At 37.9% G+C, this 24,828-nt stretch overlaps 2 protein-coding genes across 3 annotated transcripts; both read left to right on the forward strand.

Annotated features, from left to right (window-relative positions):
- Window positions 1-697: 697 nt before the first annotated feature.
- On the forward strand, window positions 698-9,845 carry LOC140159068 (elongin-B-like). Its single transcript, XM_072182401.1, has 3 exons — window positions 698-855; window positions 8,437-8,680; window positions 9,050-9,845. The coding sequence occupies exons 1-3, from the start codon at window positions 853-855 to the stop codon at window positions 9,169-9,171; spliced, it is 369 nt and encodes a 122-aa protein (XP_072038502.1). The 5' UTR covers window positions 698-852; the 3' UTR covers window positions 9,172-9,845.
- A 6,727-nt stretch (window positions 9,846-16,572) lies between these two features.
- On the forward strand, window positions 16,573-21,801 carry LOC140159075 (uncharacterized). 2 transcript variants are annotated; one of them, XM_072182423.1, is made up of 3 exons: window positions 16,573-17,342; window positions 19,568-19,749; window positions 20,197-21,801. In XM_072182423.1, the coding sequence occupies exons 1-3, from the start codon at window positions 16,777-16,779 to the stop codon at window positions 20,583-20,585; spliced, it is 1,137 nt and encodes a 378-aa protein (XP_072038524.1). In that variant the 5' UTR covers window positions 16,573-16,776; the 3' UTR covers window positions 20,586-21,801. The 2 variants fall into 2 exon arrangements, with proteins under 2 accessions (XP_072038524.1, XP_072038516.1); XM_072182415.1 differs by having other exon boundaries at window positions 19,568-21,801.
- Window positions 21,802-24,828: the final 3,027 nt, after the last annotated feature.

Below are 24,828 nucleotides of genomic sequence, written 5' to 3' on the forward strand. Positions count from 1 at the left end.
TACACTCCAGAGAGAGTTCAGTGAATGCTAATGTTGTTTTCACTCCAGTGCTATTGTTAAGCTGGTTCAGCCGGATGTCCGACCAACAGAATAGAAAAATTATTTAATATGTGTACGTCATCGTGGAACATCCAACTATGCTTGTTACTCCGTGAATAATCGTGCTTATACACGAGCGTACAACGCTACTCTACTGACTACGACTACGAGGTTATCTGCGTACAACAGAATGTTCCACAATGTACACAAATTAAATATATTTTCTGTAGTGTATGTAATTGTAGCAGAGCATGAGAGTGTCACTCACTGTACTGTCAGCAATCAAAAAAGTCAGTCTAACAAAAATTGTCAAATTGTGAGCGCAGTATTTCGTAGGTTGGACCTTGTCCTTTCCAGTCGGGTAGTTAATGTAGCCTTTGATAGTTTGAAGCTTTGACTGAATTTGAGCAGACTGAATAGAATTTGAATAAGCTTTTCCAAATTTCTTCTTGATAAAATTTAGGATAAACAGAGCATGTGTGCATCTCGAATTTCTATTAGCTTGGGTAGTCTACTGGTCGTCTCTTACACAATATACCATTATTTTGCATGGTAGCCCATGAGAAAAACACACTTCACAGGAAGTAGTACCTGTAGCAGAGATGGCTATGACCATGGTCATAGGAGCCGATTTGGTCCCATAATATAGTTGAATCATCCAATGAAATTCTTTGTTTCACACGGGTTTTGGTTGCTGTGTTTCCTATTTCGCGATCGCAAAGACAACACGAAGAATTTGTGAATCATTTACATTGTCTGTGTTTATGCGGAAATTGGAGGAATTTCATTTGCATAAGCCTTACTGAAACAACCATGGTAGGTTTTATACTGTTAGAATTGAAGTTTTTAATGTGAGTGATGGCTTGAATGAGGCTAAAGCCTTAATTTTAAAATAAGTAAGTAAGTAAGCTTATCAATCAAATGTCAATATCATTCATCATGCATTGCATGGTGATGTTCATCATGTTCATGTCATGCAACTGAACTCATTAAATTACAGGTAAAATTAAAGTTAATATTTCATTACTTGTGTGGTCCAGGCCAGGCATGCAGGTACGCGCTGGTGAATTGTGATCGCGTACAAGTGGTGGTCAAGGCTCCCCGCTGGACGCGAATTCTTGCATCCGGACGCATTTTTGTATTGCTGGACGCAATGCCAAACGTTTAACAAATTTCATCAACCCGTTGCGTCCAGTCGGACGCAAGTTGATTCAGCCCAAAAATGAGTGATTATCATTATAAGCTTACCAACAGTCCAACTTCTAGGTATGCTAGGTGAATTTAAATTTGCCATCAAACTGCATCATTTTATATATCAAATTTAAGCCCTTGAGTAAACAAAGCCAAAACTGAAAACCATTTTTTCATAGCACTTTCCGTAGCAAAGTTACATCTTGTCAAAGATTGACTTTCATCAAAAAGTTTCAGCTAGCAAAATTCCCCAAAAGCGGCATTTCGGGGTGTTTCTAGATCTTAGTCTCATTATGATAGCAGCTTGTTTGAATGGAAATGCTATCCAAATCCCTCTAAAATTTTATGTTCGTGTGACATATCATCATTAAATATCATATATTTGGGTCAAGTGAAGTATAGAAAACATATTTATGTAGGTTTCTTTCTTGGGCACTTGTTTTAAATTTCTATGTAAAAATGCATTGACATTGTCGTGAATTTGACTGACTAGCAAATGTGTTAACTAAGGTTTGCCTGGGTTACCTACAACTTCATCATCATAAAAATCGTGAAAATTACCTTGACTGGTCACTCCTAATTCTCCTAATAAAAGCTTAATTAATATTCATAACCAATGGTAGACATGTCCACATTGCTTATTATAGAGGGCGACATTCAATCCAAAACGTTGCGACCACAGTAGCTCACAGTCAATGTCTTAACTTATCATGCCCAGCGAGGTCACGTCACACTCGGTGTGACGTGCCCTGAACTCCAAATAACTTTCTTAAGGGACAGACAAATTGCAGGAAAGCGTGCCAATTTAAGCTTCCTGTATCTATTGCACATCCAGGCCGTGTAAAATTAATATTTTGGTTCTCGTCCCTCCCTCCTCAATTTCTGGGATTTGTCAGATTTTTTTTTTTTTTTTAGATTTTCAATTTTTTTAGACTTTGGAATGATTTATGAAATCTTCATACATATAAATAAGTTTATTAGAGAACAAGCATCACTTCCAAGTCTTTTGTGGTACTCTAGGGGTTTATCCTCAGAATCTCACATTTGAAAAAAAAAAAAAAAAAGGGCCTCATCGCTTCCTCAAGCACTGTTGGAGAAGACCGAAAACTACTGACAATGCTAATTTTACATTGAAAAAAAAAAAAAAAAAAACACCTCCTCCTCATCAATTCATGAAAATCCTCTGGACGAGAACCAAAACATTAATTTTATACGGCCTAACGAAGTCACAAACTTACAAACTTCAATATGCACTTCAAATACAGCAGACCAGCTGTTAATTATTACCGTTCCTGCAGAATAACTTGCATAATCGTCCATTTCATGGAATCCCGTTGCTTAGAATTGCAAATTCCATTTTTATCTGTCAAATGCGCTGTGGATGTGCGCAGAGATTTTATGATGTGCTTCACTAAATCACAGGTGTGAAACTGACTTAATACCACTCTCTCGCTTTCGCAGGCAAGCGAAGCCTCCACCTCGTGGCGCTGGGGTACCGTATGACGTTATCATGGACTGTGCAAAATTTCCGACGGCCGGGCGCCATATAACCCGTTTTGTGATTGGTTGCAAAAACCATTTATTGCAATCGTAAGCCAATCAATGAACGCGACGGCCTTAATTAATGTGACCCCCATGTGACCCACCAGTAAAGTACGTCTAACCTGATTGGTTTACAAAACTACTTTGATAATTGCTATTTGCTAAGCCAGTCAGCGTGTTCGATGTTTAACAACCTTGTAGAGGTTTTCGCGAGGCGAATTCTTCTTCTTCTTCTTCTTCCTTATAAGTGCCTCCCTCATATGTATGAGTATTATCGCACTGCGTACAGACAAGCTGTACTTATTTTTTACTCTGGAACCTAGAGTAGATGAGTGTATTTTTGAAGTACAGTCAACATGACCGGGATGATCCCCTGCTCTTTTCGAATAGCCTGTGGCGTTCTTTAACGTGCACACTACATTAATGTGAGAAAATATGCATGTACATCGGACCGACAGCTTAAAGTGCCCTCCGAAGCACTAAGCAAGTAGAGTGAAGTGTCTTGCTCAAGGACACAAAGAGCCGGACCTGGGATTCGAACCCTTGACCCTTGGGTTCACAGTCCTATGCCTTAACCGCTAGGCCACGCTCTCCTCACGTGGTGATCCAGCGATTGAGTATAAATTCAGCGTGACAACTGCACTTGCAGGTGCAATTATAATACATGGACACAATCAGTGACATTTACACAATGAAATCTTACTATAAATAGGGGAATGTTGTATGTATCTATCTATGTATCTATGTATGCACATAAAGGCTCCGTCAGTTTCGATCCAAATGTCACCAAATTCATACGGGAGATCGAGGAATATACGGAGACGGTAAAGCGAAAATTTGGTTGAAAACGGTCAAGAATTGGCCTCAAAATCAGTGAAAATGTGGTCCGTTGCTATACTAGGTAAACAAAAAAGGAGTCAGTTACTAAGCTAGCCCTGCGCGTCGCACGGGCGTATCTAATGCCAAGCCGCTCGCGTAGCGCAGCGATACCGCGCGGGTGACGCAGCACTACGCCATGGCACGCGTAAACGACGCAGAAACACGTAATGAACGATATTAACTAGTGTTGGCCGATACCGATCTGTGAATCGGAGATCGGTGCCGATATGGACTGCATCGGCCTTGAATCTGAATCGGCAGATGAGCTATCAGCTGCCGATCTAGCTACCGATCTCTGAACTTGACAGTAATAAAAGTACACAACAATTCTTTAAGCTTACCATTACTTTCTTATGTAACATTACTACTATTTAATGCCAATATATTTCCAAAAACGTTGTTACCACCGCAAGAATCATGTCGTTTCATACTGTATTTTATGTATGTATCCACCCTTTGATAGACCGAATTAAAATGTAAACAAACAATCAAGGTCAAATTTATTCAACAGTGAAAGCATGCAGCGATGATGTAATGACGTGTGCAGGGGACTCCATAAGTGGTTCGCCTCTACATTCCATTGTCCATTGTATAATAAAACCACAAAATATTATCCACTCAGTGACAACACTCCCGACTGTACAGTGCGTCCCTGGGAAAAATTTGTAAACACTTTAACAGTCGACATACGCGTGAAGTCCCTAAGCCCTTCAATGTCGGGTTTCCCAAGGTGAATTTGAGGGCATGTTATTTTTAGAATCGCGCACATTCTCGCTATTCCTCCTCACACGACGATTTCATCTCTTAATCTCCGAACACGTGAATTCTTTCTGTAAACAACTCTGCACAACCAATCAGGATGGGAATTCCGTGGTATTCCCCAATACGTCATATGCATAAATTATTATAATATCGATGGAGCTGATTTAGCTGCAGGGTCATCGAATCAATTCGCGCAGTGATTCGCCTAACTTATAAACACGCAAATCAAAGTTGATTCATGGAGAAGAAAGAAGAATAAAACAATCAAGAGAAATGGATTAATGATTAAACTTCCGACAATCGGAGGCACTGAGTGAGTAACGCTGGGACTGTATATTTGATTTGATCAGCATCAGTAAAAAAATGTTGTTAGAAATTCAATTAACAATTTATTTAATCGTGAATGAATGTACTGTCTTAATATTCTGAATTCAAACAAAGTAAAATAAATATTGAAGTTTGAACACATTAAAAAATTAAAATGTAAATAAAGATAACACGCTTCTGTATAGAATGTTTTGTTTACAATAACCACAACATTCCTTGGCTGAATAACATTTTATCATGACCCAATTCCCAGGTCAACTATGGTCCAAGTTGTGTCCCCTTTTGTTTATGATTCGCGCTGTCTTCTGTGTAGAGTGTTTGTTTACAATCGTGACCCAATTCTCAGGTTAATTACGGTCCAAGTTGTGCCCCCTTTTGTTTATGATTTGCCGCTGTCTGCACTCATGTCGCGTGTTTGGGCGGTCGGTGCCAAAGTTGAGCTCATGATTGCGACCGGACCACGTGCTCATCCTGCTTCGACCGCATCAAACAAGTTCATGCACATGCGCAACAGCTAGCTTGACGAAAAAAAAAGCATGATGCACGCTACTTCGGCATTTAAAAGAAATATAAATTCACACAGAAAATCAACAGACACGGAAAGTTTTTGGAATTAATTTTTATTGGAAAACGCAAATGTCAAGCTTTCAACTGGATTATTTTGAGATGGGTTTCTGGAAATAGACAGAATGTTACGTTTTATCTACCAGCTTCAGATGGAACCGTTTTAAAGCATGATGATGAGGCAAGAATGTAAGCTCTTTTTTTTAAATACGTGGTGATCTAAACTTGTCGGCAAAAAACTTAATTTTCCGCTTTTGAAAATTAGTCATGTTTATTTTAGGCACGGATCGCCACGCATTCGGTATTTTCACACGTGTTTTCACGGTTTTGGTTGGAATTTGTGACATCACGGAAATCACGTTTTTGTCAAATGACCTCACGGATTTTGCCTTAAAAATCACGGGTTTTACCGGGCCTAGACTTGGGGTGTAAAATGGTATTTTATTTGGGTTGATATTGACATGAAAAACCTCTAAAACGGTCATCATATTACATAGTTACAGGTTTGGGAATTAAGCTTTGACCGTTAACATTACTGGGGCCCGACTTGAATGAACTTGTACTGGTTGTAGAATAACATTTAAGGAATCGAGATCGGATCGGCCCGATCTGCTAATTTTCAAATCGGAGATCGGCAGATCCGATCTTGGGTTGGATCGGCCAACACTAATATTAACGACCGTAGCGTAATAAATACGGGAAAAAGATGTGTGTTAAAAAGTACAAACAACATGAAGAGGTAGGCCTACTATAAATAAAAAAGAAAACAAAATGAGGACAAACAGGCTGTACGAGTATGTGGGTTATAGTTAGTCACAAAATGAAAACGGAAATAAAATAGGCTAAAGAAGGAAAAAAAGACACTCTTCAGGAAATGTAAGAAAAAAAGCTATAATAAGATCAGGAAATTTAAATAAAAAGGCTATTAAACTGAGGACAGAATTAAATAAATAACATGAAAATGGTAAATCACAAGCTATGCAGCGAATAAAAAAAGAAGCTAAAAGGGAAATGTAAGAAAGGACAGATTTATAAAATAACAGGAACGGATTGAATAAATAAAAACACATGGTCAACGGAAAATCGCAAGCTTAGCGGCAGAATTTTTTTTAAATGGCACAAAATTGGCCCATGTAGAAGAAACTAAAAAGAAAGAAAGAAGTTCAAATGGAAACGTAGGCTTAAGGAGGGTCAGGTTCAGATAAATAAAAATGATTCTACCTGTTCAGTAATTCCTCCTGTTTTAGTGAACGCTCTCCCATTTACTCCCCTAGCGGGGACCCGCGCGTAGCGCGGGTGTCCCGCTAGTAATGAATTATTTATGACATGCATGGGCTGGATTTTACGATCAAGGTAAGGTTTTCGGCCTGTCCCTGCGTGAATATCCTTAGTTTTCAGCATGAAAGATACTTACGATGACCAGTTTTTTGCGGACACTTTGATAACAGGTAACTTTTATAGGTCATAGGGTAGAAACAATAGTTGTACAATTGTACAACATATACTTAGGGATTCAATCATGTTTCACCGTTGTTCATCACCGATTAACAACGATGCGTCAGCGTCGTCTGAGTGGTTTATTTGCGAGGGCAGCTTTAGCTGCCCGAGCGGCAAACCACGCAAACGCTGCTGGACGCGAGTTGTTAATCGGTGATGAACAACGTGAAACATGATTGAATCCTTTCAACAACGAAAAGAAGCTAAAAATCGTATAATTCACGATTATTTTATGAGGAATGTCAGTTCATCATTGCCACTCAGCCTTACAAAAACTTCGATGATTTCTCTTTTGATATCAGCAATAAAACTACAGAATAAACGGCAATGTTTAGCCGCTTCCTGGTAAATACTGAAATCAACTTGTAAGCTGGCATACGCACAAAGGTTCCAGGCATGACGAATTTTACGGCGCTCTCGCAGTAACGCCGTAGTCTCGCTTTCGCGTTGGCAGTATACGCTACAGTAAAAGTGTTGGTTCATCACGGATTAACAACGGTTGGCTCCTGTACAAAGGTATAGGAAGAGTTGTTGAAATTTTGTTAATATCTGGCCTAAAATGTTTACAAAAAATATATTGGTCCACACGTTGTGCATGTATTCAGTTGTTCGACGTATAGGCTTAACTGGTCGCATGTCACAAATAGGTCACCCAAAAATGGAGCAGCCGTAACATGAAAACGCTTTCTTCACACTTCAAGTTAGGTTTATTCTAAAAGTAATACCTATTGTAGAAAGTTTGTGTCATTTTGTAGATAATTATGTTCTTTTTCAATAATATCATTGCTACATATATAAAAAAATATATGAAAAAAAAAAAAAAAATAAGTGCAAATTTTGCACTCAACTTTTGACTTGATCCCTGGTGATACTGTACTCCGGGTACCCGCCCGTAAATTACATAAGGTACCCGGCACAAATAACTTGAAAATCACAACCCTACATTTAACTCAGGGCTATCTAGATCAGGGTTCGCAGGTTTTTGCCGCAGGTGGAAAAAAACGTGGTTTTAACCGCGGTTTTAACCACTTGGCAAAAACGGTTTTTGCCAGTTTTTGCCGGCAAAAACTAAAAAAGTGATTTATAGTTCAGTTTTTTCATCTCAAAACAAATTATTAAGTTACAAAAATAAGTTCCCGAGTGTAACAAGGCCAGATTTTGTAATTATAAGCAATATATTAAGAAATTAAAAGCATGCGTTTTCATTGCTCAAGTGCATTTAACCGAAATGTAGCATGTATCAATTTCAAAACTTTTTCATTTCAAGGACTTGATGAGACAAAACATATTTTGAATGATTCGTTAAAAGTTGTGTGTTACTGTTTATGAGCTTTCTGTGTCACTTTTTAATATTTGAGTGACTATATGTGAGTTTTTGCCATTTTTGCCGGTTTAAACCAGGCAAAAACTGGCAAAAACAGCTTACCAGGTTTTTGCCACTTTACCGCAAAAACCGAACCCTGATCTAGATGTAGTGTTCCAAACAGGGTCAGCCTGTTGTTTAGAATAAAAAATTATTCAATTGATTCTTGATGTTGTTTTTTTTGTCCTCATCTGTCGCATGCATTGTTACTTTTCGCTTAACATAATTCATTCATTTGTCATAACTGTTTTACAACTTTACTTTTCATGCAGGATGTATTTCTAATGATAAGAAGACAAAAGACCACCATCTTCACAGATGCAAAAGAGTCCAGCACTGTGTACGAGCTCAAAAAGATCATAGAAGGGATAACCAAGAAATCACCAGAAGAGCAACAACTTTTCAAAGATGGCGAGATTTTAGAAAACACCAAGACGTTAGGAGATTGTGGGCTGAGTGCAAATGTAGCCAAAGCCCAGGCTCCAGCATCACTAGGTTTATCCTTCAGAGTAAATGGTAAGAATGCTAAGAATGGGACATGTTTTAAGAAGCTTGAAACTCGTAATAAACTCAAGAACTTAATAGAGCCCAGTATCAAATTATGAGCTGAATCAATTTATAAGGCTATATGATTTTCTAGGACTTCATGTGTGTTAAATTTGTTATATTATATGAATATAATAAATTTTTACCATGATGATGAAGTGCAGCAGGTTAGATAACAAACATTTTTGTACAGTTATCATAATTGTGGAGTGTGGACTACATGAAAATTCTGAAATGTGCACTAGTTAAATTACAAAGTATATAAATTAATCAAAGCAAAAGACAACTACAGAATTACCGTTTACTCATGGTTTTTTTTTAATTGTTTTTCCTTTCCAGTGGATACTGATGAATTTGAGCCATTGGAAATGACACCTTACTCTAATCCTCCAGAGTTGCCAGATGTAATGAAGCCAACAGATTCTAGCACAACAAATACAGTAGAACAGCCAGTGTCATAGAACTGATTTACAACCAACAAGATAACAACACCATTAAGAGGGTGTAGCCATATTAATTTAAAACAAAAGGGACATATTTATCAGTAGAAGAGCACCCAGAACCGCTTGTTCTTTCCAGTTGCCCTGTTTGCAGGGATGTCCAACCTGTTTTTCCACAGTCCATTTGAAGCCTGTCATCCTCAAACCTAATCTCAAAAAGGACAAGGAAAATAAAGATGTAAAATATTTGAATCACCATTTATGCGGTGGTAGATGGTCAATAAAGCAATTGTACTTAACAATTTTAATGAAGAGAAGGAACTATGTACATACATGTACACTGCTGAGTGAGCAGTGCATATTGATGTGGTCCATGGATATTGTTGAGTTACAGCCCGTGAATCAAAAAGGTTGGATATCCCTGTCTTAATCAACACCTTTTTACTGGCATAGTTAGAGAGTAAGACTCAATATTTGTTGCCATGTGATGGGTGAATATCTATATTTTTGTGCAGAGAATAATGCTCTAAAAATAGAATAAAAATACTAATTTGTAATGTTTAACAGAATCTGTAAAGAAACCTGATGTACAATAGTTTTTTTCTGCACAACTTTGCAATTTAGCACTTTTCAACAGACTGTTGGCCGGACTGACGGCTTTACAGTTATCATAGGGGTATGGCTACTATATATTATTTATTTACATTTCAAGTCTCAATTCATTAATTAAGAGATGGACAAATTTCAATATGACACAAATTCTTTTCCACATTTATACCATCTCTTAATTAATGTTGTCATTGTCGTATACTTTTCTGTATAAGTCTCAATTTACTTGACATTGAAACATTTCCCACTGCATCAAGTTGGTAAACATAACAGGTTGTCAAATATTGAACTTAAACTGTATAATTTTGATATGGGTAGGACTAAATCTCTATCATCTCAAATATCTGTCATGACATAGTTCTTTAACCCAATTTGCTTCTACAGTCATAGAACTACCTTTAAATGTCTTTGGTACAAAACCTTGTACTCCACGAGTTGAGGTGAAAATGGTGATTATTGGACAATGCTGTTGACAATGAAACCATTGTGGGAGCGATTACCGAATAGGGTGCAACTCTACTAGTCTTATTACAAGACTGCCCTACCCCAACCCTAAACTCCGGAAACGAGGACTGGTCTAAAGTCAAGCAAGTTGCACCCTATTCGGTAATTGTACCCCATTGTGTCTCATAGTGTAATCCAGGGGTTCTCAATAACCAGCCTGAGGGCTAGATCAGGTGGCCTGCGGACCATATCAAGCAGCCTGCAGGCCTGACCATTGTAATTGGCCCTTGATCAAGCTCTGAATTGTATAGTAAACATAGTAAACCAAGGTGAATTTGGCACTCAAACACAAATCTTTGAAATGATTTTGGTGCTCTGTGGCCCGCCAGCAAATAATTGAGAACCCCTGGTGTAGTGCTCCCTGTAAGGATTTTAAGGTTGGGCCACTTTGATCATATTGGCCCAATAAGCCATAAAAATCCATAAGTATTCTTATTATTTTTTTTTCTCACATTCATGTGGGCCAATTTGTCAACTTGCATGGCCAATTCAGCACCATATAACATAACAGGTGTATTAATATGAGACCTCTTCTCACAATGAAGGACAAGTCACTAGAATTTGCTTGAATGTGTGGTTCAATTGACATCATTTATGAAATCAACAGAAAACAAAGGCTGTTATTTATTTAATTTTCTCTCTTTCCTTCTATTTTTATATGTTGGTAGATAATTAAAATATAAAATTTGTGACTGTACTTTCATTTGTGAGAACAAGACTGTACATGCCAAATATCCAAAGAATTGAAGACACTTGCACTACCTTTTTGCCAAGCCAAATTCTATCAATTGGCATTGCGAGATAAATTTTATTGGCACTGCAAGTGCTAGATAAAAGTTACATGCATGACTCTGGAATACCTGTCACCCTGTGTTATGTGCTTTGTTCTGTAAAATGTAGTGTGAATGGTATTCCTAAATTTATTCCAAGCTAGTACTTTGTGACATTAACATACATTACATGATCCTCTGGATTGTTCAATTGTGACCTATGTAATTAGAATCTCAAATCCATGCAAATCAATTTGTTTCTGACAAATTTGAAAGTTTGTTTTTGTTTCTCTTATTTTCAGATATATCTCAAAATCTAGGCATGAAATTCATTTACTAAACTTGTATGACTATTATAATATAGGCTAAGTGTAACATTTATGAAGATCTTGTAACTATAAGCACAAATAATATACAGAGGAAATGTATCTGTCATCCTATTTTAACATATATAGTACATGAATATATCTTCAATTTATTGCAATAATGATTTTGAAAACTTTGTATCTGCTTCACATTGTGATAAACTCTTCCTTCACAAGAAGACATGCAGTACTTACTTTGTTATGTATCTTTAACTTAGGCATTTCGTGATCCACAGCCTCATCCTCCCCACTTTTCTCAAAAAAAAAAGTTGGATTTTTATAGCACTGGAAACCTCTGGTTACATAATAATTATGTACCAAAAATTTCTTTCAGATCAATTCGTTTAGCAAAAATATCGTCAAATTTGAATTTCGTTCTGGTATACCAGATCGAAATTACAGCAGTGGCCTATGTAGCAACGTAATACACATAATCATGCATAACTCGCAAACGCAAAAAAGGAATCAACTGAAATTTTGGGAATAAGCTTTTTTTATGAATATCTACTGAAAATGTCATAAAAAGAGGATACTAGGATCACAAAATCCTCTTTTAAGCAACATTAGAATATCAAATTCACATTCTACATTATATTATTATTTATATCTTAATATTGTGTATGGGTATGAAGATATTATTGAATTCCGATTCAAAACGTGATATTGATAAACACCATTATCCTGACCTGATGTGTGACACTTTTAACTAGATGGTAGTGGTTTTGTATTGGAGATCAACTGTAAAAATGGACATTTTCATGCTGCATAGCTTGTAGAAAAATAAAAGGCATTTTTTTGTAGCATCTATGTCTATGTAGAGAACCTGAAGTTAGTGTAATTGCAGCAGCAACAATTAATGTGAAAATCCCTACTTATACAGTATTTGTGTGTCCAGAGACCGGGAGTCATTGAAGTACCAGCTTGTTTATGGATGTACAGTGTGTTTCTGTTATTAGATTCATGAGCTATAGGCTTATCAGATCGGATGGTGTATAAAAAGACCAACTCAATCATAACACTACCATATATCATCACTTGGGTGACAAAACTGTACCGTATGTCACTTGTTTTAGGTGAAAATTTTATTTTGTAGCTTGAGAACCAGACTAGCCAAAAAAAAAGTGGCAACAGCTCAGTTTGTATATCTATCTGCAAAAATGAACCTACTCTCACTTTATTTTGCAAAAAGCTTGTATCTTATACGTTCATTAATGAATGTTGCTGTGAGTATATGCAAAAACATTGTATTTCAAAAATCAAAACCTTGTAACTCCATTTTTGTATCTATCTTTGTGTTCGGAGTTATCACTGTCATGACTGTAGCAAAGCTACCAAGGAAGGCAGTCGTTAGTGCTAACATTTCAAGACGGCAATGTTGTTTTGCCCTCCTGAACATTTCACTCTATTGAGATACAATGTTTGGTTACCCCAGAGACGAATATGTGCAAGTTGCTCGCCAGAAACACATGTAATTTATGTAACACCTGTAGGTGACATTATATGTGAAATGAACTTTTTTTGTGTGTGTTTGTCCAGGAGAAGCAGCCTCCCAGGCTGCCTTAGAGGGCCAGAGGCAGAGAACACAAGGCTTGTCTTCAAAATGTTGCCATGTTCTACTGAACCTTAATTTCATTTACACACATGGGTCAGCTCTCGATGGCCCTTTGTAGAAGACTGTTTTAGACATGATTGGGAAGAAATTTAATTATCAGACTTTTTCCTTTAAAAAGGAGCAACCAAGTTAATTTACTGTTGTGTTATCAGAATCTTGCATCCTATACCTCGGTACATAGCCTAGCTGGCCAACTATTTCAACACTTGGACAGTAGACTCATTCACATAGGAAGGCTATTTTGAAAACATAAAAATTATAAAATTTGAAGGATATTATTCGGACAATACATAAATTTATTGGTCTTGCTATGAGTTTCAAAAATAATTTGTGTGATTTCTCACCATATATAATTGAAAAACTTGTAGCTCAACTAATAAAGTTGTGTATTGTTCTTAATCCAGTCCAATTGTATATTGAAGGTATTTGTTATACAGGATTTGTGAAGGAGTAAATGCTGAGAGTGAAATCATGTTTTGCGATGTACCACACAAAATGTTGCATTGATTTTGTTTCATATTTTACTGTAAATATTTTGAATTTCAAAACTTTGAAATGATTTAGAGAAAGACATGTGAAAAGTATTTTTGTTCTTTTCATTTAATTTTCTAGTGTTACATTTTGTGTGTGTCTTGGTTTTTATGTTACATTGAAAATGGTATTTACAAATAAATGTGTAAAAGAAGGATTTTGTTGTTTAAATAGTGATTTAATTTATTAATTGTTTAATTTTCCAGTTTTGCATTTATCCTACTAGGTGACGAAAAAAGAAAACCCTGTTCTACGGGCCAGACCGAACCCAGATTTTGAACAAATTGAAAAAAAAAATCCTGTACAAATGAATGCCGACCCTAATTTCAGAAATTTCAAGAACAATTTATTTTTTTTTTTTTTTCTCAAATTGCAAATTACTTATAGATTCTGGTTATTTTTGGGTCATTTCAAAATAAAACAAAAACAAAACAACAGGCCGACCGACCGACCCTACTTGAAAGGTCCGTCCACCCGTAGAACAGGGTTTCTTTTTTTCGTCGCCTAAGATCCAGTAATGATTTTCAACTGATTTTGTTTTTAACCTTTTGATCCCTGCATGTGTTGGAACTAATGTACTAAGCCTAGATGTTGGTACAGGCTGTATCGAAATGATTGTTACCCATGTGTTTATGGTGTTTATTGATGAGCCTGCTTCTTTATTATGCAACATTGGATCCTCTTGTAATGCCCAGGATTTGTAGCTGTATGACCGTATATAACATAGTAATATCTGTAAATGTTGTATTTTAATGTGGTAGTCTTGTCTATAATCACTAGATGGGTACTAATCTTTTTGATACAGCCTGTACAGTGGATCCAAAAACACTTAAGGAGTTTTGGAGAGTGTAAAGATAGTGGCCTCATGTTTGTTTGAAGTTGTGAGGTTGGGGTTGTATAGCAGAAGCACTATACCATATAAATGCAATGTCCCCATAGTGTTAACTTTGAAAGGGAATGATGATGGAGCATAATTAATCTGGTATTATATAATAATGCTAAATTAGGAGGATGGTCTGATCAACAACCTCGTCTCCCTGTTTTCTCTGTCAAAATTGATATGTTGGTAACAGTGTAAAGAACACATTTGTCTAGTTGACCTTATGGAAAAATGGCCGAAAGATATTTTTTAAAGATTTTTTAAGCCAAAATGTGTCTGGGTAGAGTAGGTTGTTGGGGTAGTGTGCTGGGGTGTCTTAGGGTGGGGTAGGATGTGGTAGGGTAGTTTGGTGGGGGTAGAGTGTGGTGGATTTGTAGGGATAGTGTAGAGGGTGAGGGTGTGATGGGGTATGCTGGTAGTGTAGGGTGTTGGGTCAGAGTGTGGTGGGGTATAAGGGTGGTAGGGATAGTGGGGTCAGGGTGGGACAGTTAGGATGATGAGGGAAGTGGATGCTAGGGTAGGGTAGTGGGGTCAGTATGGTGGGGTATAAGGGATGGTGGGGTCAGGCTGTGTTGTAATAGGGGTAGTTATGGCGGTGGGGTATGGGATAAGGGTGTGATGGGTTTGGGTAGAGCAATGGGGTGGTAGGGTGGCAGGCATAGTCAGGACAGGGTGTGGTGGGGTGGGATAGGTGGTAGAAGTAGTTAGAATGGAGGTGGTAGGATGCTGGGGTAGTGAGGGTGGGGAAGTGGATGGGGTATGGATGGTGGGTTTGTAGAGTGGTGAGGTTGTATGGTGTTGGGAAGTGGCAAGGTGTGTGGTTGGATAGAGAGCTAGGGGTAAGTGGGATCAGGGTAGTGGGGCTTGGGATAGGATGTATTGGTGTAGGGTGGTGGGGTCTGTGTGTGGTTTGGTTAGAGTGGTGGGTATAATGGTGGGATAGGGTGGTAAAGTAATGGGGTGGTGTGGTTAGGGTGGCAGGATAATGCGGTAGTGGGTTCAGGGTGTGGTGGGATAGGGTGCTGGGGAGTAGGGTGGTAAGGTATAAGGGTGGAGGGATAGTATAGGGTACTGAAGATGTAGGGTGCTGGGGTAGTGGGTGAGAGTGGTGGGGTTGGGAGATATGTATGGGTAGTTAGGTTGGTGGGTAGGGTGTGGTGGGGTAGTTGGAGTAAGGTGTAAAGGTGGGTTATGGCAGTAGGGATATGGTGTGGGTTGTGGTGGTGGGTTTGGGTTTGGGTGTAGTAGAGTGGTGGGTCTTGTAGGGTGTTGAGTTGGGTAACTGAGGTAGGGTGTTGGGGGTAGTGGGGTCAGGGTGTGGTAGGGTGGAGGTCATAAGGGTGGTAGGGTAGTGGTGTAAGGTGTTGGGGTAATGGAATGAGGTGGTAGGGTAGGTGGTAGTATAGGTTAGTGGGTCAGCATATAGTGGAATAGAGTGCTGGGGATATAAGGGTGTGATAGGGTTGTAGGGGTAGGGTGGTGAGGGTAGTGTGGTAGGAAATTATAAAAATGAGTCAATTTTTAAAAACCACCAAAATGTTGTGATTTTTTTAAATCTAAACATCCATCTCAATAAATTGATATAATTTACATGAACATCAATAAATCTTTTTTGAAAAGATTTCCTATCTAAAATTAACATTTTTTGTTCAAAACTGGACAAAAATGAAATTTTAGGCTAATCAAATTAATTGAATACTGATGATTTTGTTCATAGGTACTAAATATCCACTGTCATGTATCATTCAAAGTTTTTACCCCATCAAAAATAATTTTGCAGCTAGTTAAAATCTGATATGTTTGGGTAAAAAAAAATTAAAAATCCATAAATAGGGTAACCGTTGTCATGGAAACGGAATAGAACTCATGTGTTACAAAGTTGGCAACATAGCAGTAAAGATTCTCAACACTCTTCTGAACAATTTGTTTAACATCCGAAATCGTTAAATAGATAGATACGCTGAATAGATACGCTAATTAAATAACCTATAACAGATGATAATTTACAAACCAACTTAATATATAGGCCTACATCAGACATAGCACAATACCTTCAGCAATCAGCATTGCACAGTTGTGCATTGGCCTCATGGAATTAAATAAATTATATAATTCTGTTTATATGATGAATACGAGACGGCTACAGGTCATGCAGTGTATGGTCACCCGGAGGGGCAAGAATCAAATAGATTTGTTTACCACATAGTAGTAGTTACTATGACAACGGGTTAAGAGTCAAAATGTGGAATTTACATTCACCAGTGTTTAGCACATATTACGTTTTAGAATGACTGCAAGACACAAGATAAGTTATTGAGTATCTTTGGTTTTTATCATACTCATCTACAGCGGCTTATGTTTGATCATGGTTTGATCATTTACGAATATGTATTATACCCGGATATTACAGAACCACAGTGTTATCTGTACAGTATGGCTGAGGAAGAAGTTCTTGAAGAAATTCCACGTGAAGGAGAGTGCGAAAAAGACTGCTTTTTTGATGTTGACGAAGACTATTCAAATCGACTCCTGGAAAATTCGCTCTCGATATTCAACCCTTGTTTGTGCAGTTCTGACATAATGATAACAAAAACTCCATATTTTCTATCAAGTTGGGATCCTTGTGAAAATCATAAAGGATGTGAAGTCGATAACTATTCGTTTGGTGGTCATTTGGACGTCAAGGAAGAAAAGAAACGAGTTATGCATCGTTTTCCTGGTAGTTCGGGTGCGCTACCATTTGGAAATGAAAAGAAAAACGAGTTTGTGTTTCAGCACTATGATAGAAGAGATTCGTACATTGAACAATATCGTTACAATCATACATTTGGTGGAACGGGAAAGAGCTTACGAAATGCACAGATTGCGCAAACTCTTATTAGTTACTTGAAGAATGGCCAATTGAAATTTCCAATCATCAGGCAAGTTCATATAATTATCCATCCAAAAGTGCATGCACCCTAATTTCCATGATTGATAATAATTATAGTTCTAAAGTCACATTTTCATATCATTTTAAGACTAGAATATTAGGCCTCGTAATACTATTAATAACAACATATCTTGTGTCGCTTTTACAGTTACACGTAAACAATAATACTCATAGTTTCTAACCCGCTGTAACCAAAAATGGCAACGACGTCATTCGATTATTTGCTTAGTATTTTAATTAGAAGTACAAAGCATCTTGCTGTTGTTTTAATCAATAAGTAATTGTTGATATTCATTACCACATAACTTAATTTAGTCATCGATTTTAACGCTCTTTTTATAGCATGTTTAGCCAATGACACTATTCGTTTTATTGACATAAATGGCTACACGCCTTCCTATCATTTACCGACCATGCCAACGACACCTTTTCAGCTCTTTTCATAACAAACTGTTATATTTGACTTAGATAAAATCAAATGCAGCAAGAATATACACTAGATTTGTTTCTACAAGATTGAAGTTGACGACTGACGCATTTTATTATGTTCATAAGTACAGCTTTTTTGTCCAATATTCTTCTGGAGAGAATAAATGTTAACTTTTTCGCGTGTTTTTTACATTTTTTATTGATCCATTTAAGGGATCTAAAATGAGCGTTTATTGCGTTTCGACAGTATTTTTTGTGGGACATGAGAGCACCTCAGACCTATCGAATTGCATTCTGAATACGAAGCATGTCTTTCTGATATCAAATAATTTTCATTTTTTGAAAATCACAATATAATACAAATTTTATGACAAATTATAAAAATTTGATATTTTTCAAATTTTTGATATATAACAGTCCTCGAAGTAAATTATATAAATATAATGACATATTCTTAAAGTGTATGTAGCAGGGAGGAAAAGCCGACGGTCAATTGAAAATTTTGACCTTTCATATTGAAGATATGGATTTTTTCCCAAAAAGACCTAATTTTTTTTGGTGTTTTGGGAAAAAATCCATATCTTCAATACGAAAGGTCAAAATTTTCAATTGATCGTCGGCTTTTCATCCCACCTACATACACGTTAAGTATAAATCATCAGATTTATAAAATTTACTTCGAGTACTGTTAAATATCAAAAATATCAATTTTAATGATTTGCCATAAAATGTGTATTAAATTGCGAATTTCAAAAATCAAAATTATTTGATATCAGAATGACATTCTTCGTATTCAGAATGCAATTCGATATGTCTGATGTGCTCTAATGTCCCACAATAAATACTGTCCAAACGTTCATACCCCAGCCCTTAAGGGAGCGATCGTTATTTATGGCAGTGGGGGAATGGGTAAATTTAGGGGGGGAACACGAAATTTTTTTGTGGTCTTGAGGGGGGAACCTGAAATTTTAGTTGAACCAGGAGGGGGATTGTTAAATTTTAAATGGAGAAAATTGGGAAAACAAGGGGAACGCGAAAATTTTGAGCGGACGCGAGGGGGGAACGCGAAATTTTTTGTCGATATATTTGCCAAAACACCCATTCCCCCCTGCAGTAAATAACGATCGGTCCCTAAACCATATTTAAAGTGCATTTACTTATTTCCAATCTTGTTCTAAGTTTTGGTTTTACTGCAAACACAGTAACATACGGGATAAGCTGTGATACAAAGATGTTAACGTTAATTATGAACAAAAATTAATTAATGTTAATTATTAATATTATTATTTAATAAAAGTACGCTCAACACTATCTTGGGTTAATAATAACATGGGATAACTAACTGCTTAGGCGACGGAAAAAAGAAACCCTGTTCTACGGGCGGACGGACCTTTCAACTAGGGTCGGTCGGTCGGCCCTTTTTTTTATCTTCTTATCGGTCGGGCCCGTAGAACAGGGTTTTCTTTTTCGTCGCCTTTGCTTTGTTGGTCATGTGTCTTATAGTATACTTTTGGAAAACTTCAAATTCAAACTTTCCGGGCAGTTATAAAAAATGTGCAGAAAATATTTGGGTGGTGTTTTCAGCTTTAAAATGCATTGCACACGCGATTATAGAGAGCTGTGGTTTTCAAAAAAATATTGTGATTGATGTCTTCATCATTAGTGTATCTAAAACATGAAGATCCCTTTCTCTATGGATTGCATATACTTTCACCAATAAGTTTTCGTTTTGTCTTAGTTCTTCTTTTCTCTTTTTTTTCTCCTTCCTTTTCTCTCTTATCTCAGTGGTCACGATGTCAATCTAGTCAACAGCGTTACCCAATTTGTAGAAACACCTGACTCAAGTTTACAATCCGGGAATTCCCCAACAAGAAATCCTCATCATGAAGATTTCACACCATCGCCAGGACCACTAGGCTCTACAGTACAGAAATCATACAGCATTGCGACTAGGAGCTCACATGAAGGTGATTCACTCGTGCTTCCAAAAATTAAGTTTAGGGAAAATATTCAGGGTCAAAGTAAAGTTAAGTCTTGCAAAGAACGAAAAGGGAACGCTAAAGGTAAAAGACCCTCGCACATGAGGTCTTCTGGTTTAGTTCAGCCTGACGACAGGCCTACTGATCACGATATTAAGAGCAATTCCTATTGGTGGAACAACAATGAGCTGCCATACACTGGTAGGAAAGTTGTATTTCCTGAGAGTAAAGGTCGGTACTCTACTTTGTCAACCCGATCTGCAGATTTTGCCCTCGTTGGTTCTCCAGATTCTAAGAAAAAGAAGAGGCGTCCGGTTAGGACAAGTTTGGGAAGTTTGTCAAACAGTGGAGATTTGATTCAAGACTTATTAAACAATCGTGGTAAACTAGCTACTAAAGAGACCATTCAAAGTCTCATGAAATTTTTCATTTCAGACAAAAGTGTAAAATCTGATGATGTTAGCAACTCTGAGTACGAAACATCCAAAGGCAATGGCATGAGTGGACATAAAAAAGACTTCGACTTCAACGTAAACTATAATAGACGACATGGGGTAGGCCTACTCCTATCAAATGATGTCACCAATGAATTAAAAGTAAATGGAATTTCAAGTTCAAATGATGGCAAAAGAGCAGAAAGAAATAAGGGATCATCTACTCAATCCGGGCGTCGTCATATCAAAATACCGATTCGATATGCTTTGCCATTGTCCAAAGACACAGTGCTCCAAGGTGCACCATATCGAACAGTAGAACAACATAGACATGATCAAGAGAACTCTCGTAACAAAGAGGAATTGCTTAATTCGGTGTTAAATAGTTGACTTAACCATGTTAACATGCTCAAGGAGGATGAGAAACAATATTCCACCAGGGTAAGCTGCTAATCGGACTATATAGCAAGATTGGTAACTGGCAATAATGACTGAAGACAAAAATGAAAGCTGACAATGATTCGACACTTTTTGTTCATGCATGAAAATTTAAGAGCATTACCGGTGCTTTACTATAGATCTCACACAGCTCTTATGATGCTATGCACTCAACCGTGCAGTGCAGTATAAACGCAGATTGCGTAAAGGATAGACTCGCTGCGCTTGGAAATATCTGCGTGCTCGGGAATATCGAGGTGGAAACTGGGCGTAGATGCATTTATAAGATATTCGTTTTTGTACTCAAACCTTTTCAGGGCATTTGAGGTTAGGATTAGGGCTAAAATTAGAGTTAGGATTAAGGTTTATAGTGTTATGGATAAGGTTAAGGGTCAAGTTATGAATGGAGTCAGGGTTATAGGTTTTATATATGCATATATTGCCCAAGTTATTGCTTAAGGGTTAAGGTTAGGGTGAAGTTTAGGGTAGGGTAAGGATTGGTCTTTATAATTCTTTTATTTGGTTTTTGGATGAATGACCCTTCGAATTATCGACCTGTAATCGATAAGACAAAAGAACCATTTGGATATTTTTCCAGTTTTTATCTTCTATTTTTCGGTCGCAATCCTGGAACTGATGATGGAAAGCGCGCATACAATGCTGGTGCAATAATATTGCATCGCACTATAAATGATCATATGAAAATTAAAAAACATTTTTGGAAAAACATGAAAGGTTTCTCAGGCCCCAGACATTTTAGGGAACCAGGAAAGGTTCCTCGCTCAGAGTAACAGAATATCATTTAATAACTAAATTAACCCCCTGCATATCACAAAGTAGAACTCAAGGTGAGATTATCACATGCACGAACAAGATAAAGTATATAGTCCTTTAATTGATGTTAAGTCCCTTGCATACTTGGATGCAAAGTTATGAACTTTTTAATATCATTTTCTCATCTGTGATTACTCGTATTGCCCCTTAGTCAAACATTATTGCCGATTGTGGTTTCAATTGATTGGATCAGATCGTGTCATACATAAAAGGTTCCTCAGACCTCATACCTTTTAGAGAACCACGACAGGTTCATCAGAACTGCATTGATGAGCTCGGATCGTGAAGATCGATCTTGAAATAACTTATACAATTTCTGAAATGTTTTACTCGTTGCTCGATTATTAATAATAATATATATTCATTTACCATGTTTAACATATTAATAGCGTTAATGCCGTGTGTTTGCTGTTGTCAACTCCCATCAACTCCCATCACATCAAATCAAGTGAAAAGTAACGTAATGTCAGTGAAGTGTGTACATCATACCTGCGTGGCCTCATTTTCGGTTGTGATCCCGGAACTGAGAAACGCACGTTGCAGTGCAGTGCTAACTTGACCCTGCCCTGATTCAGCAGTCATGTATATTGCATATCCCACAAATTATTAGTTAACATTCATTTCAAGGCACATTTTGTATTACGGAAATAAGGGGCTTTTCATTTTTAATGCCGGAGGGGTGGGGTGGGAGAAATGAAGGGGTCGGAGCCTCGGAGGGTTATGTTATTTTCACTTTGACAAACAAGGGGGTTATGTGATTTTATTTTTCTTGGGGGGGTCATGTGAAATTTAACAAACACACACAACCCACTCACTCCTTAGTACCACACACACTTAAAAATAGGTCGTCAAAAATGACCCTAATGTAGTCATTTTGACCCCATTTTCAGGGTCAACTACACACCGAACCCAGAAGTGTCAAATTTGACCACGGTGATCAAGTGAAAAATTTGACCTAAATTGTAAATATATAGTTAACAAGGCGGTTCTCGAACCACGAGTCTCGCCTGCTTTTGCGACCGCCTGCTTTTGCGATTACTTTTGGTAGAGGTAAATGAATTTGACGGTTATCGGCTGGGCACGATTATCTGGCTGATGGTGACAGTACCCACCAAGTGTCATGCCCATGCAACATTTTTTACTAATTTGACCTCAGATGACCCCTGGTGGCCTCGAAATGATCTTCAGAAAATTTGGCTTTAAATGTTGACTGTATGCACCAAGTTTCATGCCCATACGACAGTTTTGACTAATTTGACCTCAGATGACCCCTGGTGACCCCGAAATGACCTTCCAAAAATGTGGCTTGAAATGTTGACTGTACCCACCAAGTTTCATGCCCATACGACAGTTTTTACTAATTTGACCTCAGATGACCCCTGGTGACCCCAAAATGACCTTCCAAAAATTTGGCTTTAACTGTTGACTGCACCCACCAAGTTTCATGCCCATCCGATTCTTTTTACTAATTTGACCTCAAATGACCCCTGGTGACCTCGAAATGACCTTCCAAAAATTTGGCTTTAAATGTTGACCGTACCCAACAAGTTTCATGCCCATCCGACAGTTTTTACTAATTTGACCTCAGATGACCCCTGGTGACCTCGAAATGACCTTCTAAAAATTTGGCTTTAAATGTTGACTGTACCCACCAAGTTTCATGCCCATCCGACAGTTGTTACTAATTTGACCTCAGATGACCTCTGGTAACCTCGAAATGACCTTCCAAAAATTTGGCTTTAAATGTTGACTGCACCCACCAAGTTTCATGCCCATCCGATTCTTTTTACTAATTTGACCTCAAATGACCCCTGGTGACCTCGAAATGACCTTTCACAAATTTGGCTTTAACTGTTGACTGTCCCTACCAAGTTTCATGCCCATACGACTGTTTTTACTAATTTGACCTCAAATGACCCCTGGTGACCTCGAAATGACCTTCCAAAAATTTGGCTTTAAATGTTGACCGTACCCAACAAGTTTCATGCCCATCCGACAGTTTTTACTAATTTGACCTGAGATGACCCCTGTGACCTCGAAATGACCTTCTAAAAATTTGGCTTTAAATGTTGACTGCACCCACCAAGTTTCATGGCCATACGACAGTTTTTACTAATTTGACCTCAGATGACCCCTAGATGACCTCAGTGACCTTGACTCACTAACCAATACAAACTGGTTCTGTCTCGGGTCAAGCTGCACCCACCCACCAAATTTGAGGAACGTGCGACTCCTAGTCTCCGCGAAAATAGGCGGAAAGCAAACTTTAACCAAAACTTTAACCAAATTTGTCACATACACACACACGCCCCACACATACATACGGAAAAGTGATTATATAGTCTCCTGCCTTATCAGGCGAGACAAAAATGACTACATTTAGAGACCGTTCACAAACACTTGTAAGGGGGGGCTGATGCAAAAAGGGGGGGCCCTGAAAATGTTTGACCCTCCTAAGGGGGCCCTGAAAAAATGACCAGTTTATATGCTTTTCTATGGGGTTGACCCATAATTTTCATGTCAAAAAGGGGGCCCTGAAATTTTTGAGGTCTGTAAAGAGGGGACCCCGAAAAATGTTCGCGATGAAATGTTGTTGCATCAGCCCCCCCCCTTACAAGTGTTTGTGAACGGTCCCTTAGGGTCAATGATGTTTTGACCCCTAATAGAGTCAGTTAAGTTGAAAAATAACCCTATTACTATTAGTGTCAAAAAATGATTATATCCAGGGGTCCCGGTTAGAAAATAACCCCGGAACGTGGGTCGGAAAATTACTATTTGAGGTCATTTAAATATGACCCTTTTAGGGGTCAATTTAATATGATGTCAACAACTGATGATGACCCCGACAGTGTTTGATTTCCACCCACCTGCACCAAGCGCACACCTATACAAAAGTTTGGTAGGCCTATGTGACGTAGACAGTAGCGTAGCCAGCGGTGGGAGCAGGCCGCAGGGGGCAGAGTGCCCCCCCGACAAAAAAAAAGAAAGAAAAAAGTGCCCTCTGACAAAAAATGAAAGAGAAAATCAGCAGGGCAAAGAAAAAGAAAAGGGGCAAGGAGCCCCCTTCTAATTCAGCCCGATCATGGGCCAAAATAGTGTGAATACCAAATTTTTGCGCGCACATTACAAAGATAAAGCCCTTTCCATCCTGATTATGGGCGAAAATAGTGTAAAATATCAAATTTTACCTGATGATTATCATATTAATGATAATCATCAAGATCACTATGATGTAATATATTGATTTCAAGTGAAAGACGGAAAGACCCTATTTTTCTCATAAACATATTGAAGTTCCAACTCACGGTGTATTTCCATAGGCCTATCAACTGCTGAATCTAGTAGTCAAAACTATGGTATA

Source organism: Amphiura filiformis, chromosome 1 (assembly GCF_039555335.1).
Source record: "Amphiura filiformis chromosome 1, Afil_fr2py, whole genome shotgun sequence".
Taxonomy (NCBI): domain Eukaryota; kingdom Metazoa; phylum Echinodermata; class Ophiuroidea; order Amphilepidida; family Amphiuridae; genus Amphiura; species Amphiura filiformis.

Bases quoted from the DNA above. Each gene is read 5' to 3' on its own strand.
- LOC140159068 (XM_072182401.1), top strand. The intron at 8,681-9,049 runs GTAAGAATGCTA...TTTCCTTTCCAG, and splicing joins TTTATCCTTCAGAGTAAATG to TGGATACTGATGAATTTGAG.
- LOC140159075 (XM_072182415.1), top strand. From the start codon at position 16,777: ATGTTTGATCATGGTTTGATCATTTACGAATATGTATTATACCCGGAT. The intron at 17,343-19,567 runs GCAAGTTCATAT...CTCTTATCTCAG, and splicing joins TTGAAATTTCCAATCATCAG to TGGTCACGATGTCAATCTAG.